The sequence below is a fragment of the Penaeus monodon genome, chromosome 21 (genome assembly GCF_015228065.2).
Source record: "Penaeus monodon isolate SGIC_2016 chromosome 21, NSTDA_Pmon_1, whole genome shotgun sequence".
Lineage (NCBI taxonomy): Eukaryota > Metazoa > Arthropoda > Malacostraca > Decapoda > Penaeidae > Penaeus > Penaeus monodon.
In genome coordinates, this window is record NC_051406.1 from 37,145,404 (window position 1) to 37,148,190 (window position 2,787).

Genomic DNA, 2,787 nt, shown 5'->3' on the forward strand with positions numbered 1-2,787 from the left:
CTCCCTTCCCCTCCTCTTCGCATGCTAGTCAAGTCTTCTCTAATTAAATACAGCTCAAAATCACAGTGTCAAGCCCTCACTGTCAACTCGTCAACCCCCCTCCCTTCCCCCCATGCACCCAACCCCCAACCATCGCTTTAACCCCCTCCTCCAACCCCCCTTTCCTCCGCCTAGTATCGTGAACCTCCCATCCTCCCCCCACACAAATGGTATATAAGACAGGAGGGGCAGCGTCATCTCGCATTGTAGCTAACATCAAGGTAAGTGACGGGTGCCTGTGGTTAACAGCGCTTAGTGTCGTATCCGTGTAGTTGTGTGTTTGAACGAGTGAAATAAATTTAAGAATAAATGGTTATATATGATTTTTTGTTTTGTTTAGATGAATTAATACATTAAGCGATATTGCTTATTCGAATAGACGACGAACTTAATCACTTTTTAATAGAACAAGATGCAGTCCTTGGTGTTGTATGCGGTGGTGTTGGTTGCCGGGGTCTCAGCTGTCACTCCAGCAGCTGGTCCTCAGGTTTCACCTTGGATTGACAGTAAGTCATACTATTTTCACTTTATCTTTTCTTTTATTATTATTGGTGAGGTATTTGGAAGTCATTTAGTATCTAGCGATAACATATTCTTTCTTATCTGCACCCATTCTTAAAGATAAGGATATAAACATTCCCTTTCACCTCTTGTGAGTCTGGCATGATTTATGAATCTTTTACTAGAATATTTTTAGGCATCGATTTTCCTCACTTTTCTAGAATCTTAGGAAATCAATTATTACTTAACAGTAATATATGTATTCCTCTCTGCAGTCACGCATACAGATTCCCTTGGAAATCTTATTAACTCGTTCGTAATTGTACCTATTAAAATAACATTTATTTTGTGTACATTTAAGCTTAATGATAATAAAAAACATACTTGCTGCTACTACTACTACTGTTCTCTTTCACCTAAAATCCGTAAAGTTAATACTGTTAAGTTAATCCTGTCAACCCATAACAATACGGAAACTTCCATGCAATGTATTAAATGTTAATACTACTATGTTAATACTACTCCTAAGCTAATCCTATAACCCTATACCGATACGGAATCCTACATCCACTCTTCCTCCTGAGTATTTATATAATTCTAAATGTTCTCTCTTCTCCGTAGCTTCATTGTGCGACCTCTCCGACTCCCTGATGGTGTGCCAGCTGAAGAAGGGCCAGTGCTCGCCCGTGAGCGCTGTGTTCTCCCCCAAGGGCGGCCCCGTCAAGGCCATCACCGACTGCGCCAACACCACCGGCGTCGTCCTCGGCCCGCAATTCTACCTTAACATCGGTAATTTGTGTTATGTTGTTGGTGCAATACTGAATTCTTAAAAACTTTAATTCAAATATTATGGGTTAAACAGAGTAAAAGGGTAATATACTTATTTTGTAAGAAAGTGGCTCCTCTTTATAATGTTGCCTCGAAAATAAGTTTTTTAATCTTATTTATTATTACTTTTTTATCCTTTCGCGGAAATGATTGGAATCCAAACAGGCTACATGATCATTCCTTTACCTTTATTTCATTTATCTTATAATTTGTAATATGTCAAAAAATCACACTTTAAATATCGACCGAACAGGATACTATAACATTTACAAAATAGGAAAATAGTGAACAGTTGAAATGGTCGATTGAGTAGCTTCCCATTAAATGTGGCTCGAAATAAACTATGGTTTCTAACTGCAGACACGCATACACACGAACACATACGTACACAATAGCTTACATACTTTATGAGTTCATTTATTTTATAGTAATTCAAATACCCCATTAACTTTGTAGTGCATGTCCCCTAGTAACACCATACCCGACCAACCCGCAGGTCTGGCGTTCGTGTCGGGCAGCCCTGAGAGCTTAGCCGACAAGACTTCAGCGGACCCTGCCACCGTCACCGCCATCCGCCGCTGCGCCCTCAACGCCACGGGTTTGGTAGGTCTCGGGCGGCCTCGTTGCGGGTATTAGGGATTTTATAACGATGTCGGGGTGTCTCGCAAGGGTGAAATTACGGTAGGGATTCTTATCATGACTTCCGTATGGTCTGAAGTTTGTGATTCTCGAGAAGCTGATCCTTTAGTAAAAGCATGGGTAGTTGCAATGACTGTGGTGAAGGAAAGGTATATTATATGTTTCAGTACATAGCTCTCTATGAAACATATATATAAAAATCTCACAACTAACATTTTCTAAATCGGATTCATTACAATGAGCATGTCATTTCAGCTGAAAGCCGACATGATGACCCTGAACCGCACCGCCATCGCAGCCTCCCTCTCCTCCGCCTTCAGCCACCCCGCCCTGGGCGCCGCCGTCGCCTCCGCCGTTGCCTCGTGTCCTGAACCCGTCGACTACAAGATCACCGACTTCATCACCTGCCTCAGGAGCGCCTGCATGAATAGCGCTTCCGCCACGTCGCTCCTGAAGACGGCTTCTAAGATGGTGAAGAACATGACGGCTGCTCCTCCGACAGAGGCTCCTGCTTCAGCCTAGGTGTTCCTCTTTGGCGTCCTTATCCCTCGAACTATCAACTGTCCTCACTCGTCGTCTATATAGCCTTATACTTATCTATTTTATCTGTCTGTCTACGTTCCTATAAAAAGAACATGCGTCCCCGGCGTTCTTTCCTCGTCAGGCGCGTCGCAGTCAATAACAAAGAATTATTCTGTACTCAAGGGGTATTTGTTCCTTTTTCGATAATACGATAAAAAATGATAGCCATTGTCAGTGGAAAATATTGCTATCCCGCAC

At 42.5% G+C, this 2,787-nt stretch overlaps 1 protein-coding gene across 1 annotated transcript; it reads left to right on the forward strand.

Annotated features, from left to right (window-relative positions):
* Nucleotides 1–238: 238 nt before the first annotated feature.
* Nucleotides 239–2,787, forward strand: LOC119586740. The gene is made up of 5 exons (XM_037935464.1): nucleotides 239–260; nucleotides 446–545; nucleotides 1,162–1,329; nucleotides 1,865–1,971; nucleotides 2,263–2,787. The coding sequence occupies exons 2-5, from the start codon at nucleotides 452–454 to the stop codon at nucleotides 2,527–2,529; spliced, it is 636 nt and encodes a 211-aa protein (XP_037791392.1). The 5' UTR covers nucleotides 239–260; nucleotides 446–451; the 3' UTR covers nucleotides 2,530–2,787.

Bases quoted from the DNA above. Each gene is read 5' to 3' on its own strand.
- LOC119586740 (XM_037935464.1), top strand. From the start codon at position 452: ATGCAGTCCTTGGTGTTGTATGCGGTGGTGTTGGTTGCCGGGGTCTCA. The intron at 1,330-1,864 runs GTAATTTGTGTT...ACCAACCCGCAG, and splicing joins GCAATTCTACCTTAACATCG to GTCTGGCGTTCGTGTCGGGC. The intron at 1,972-2,262 runs GTAGGTCTCGGG...ATGTCATTTCAG, and splicing joins CCCTCAACGCCACGGGTTTG to CTGAAAGCCGACATGATGAC.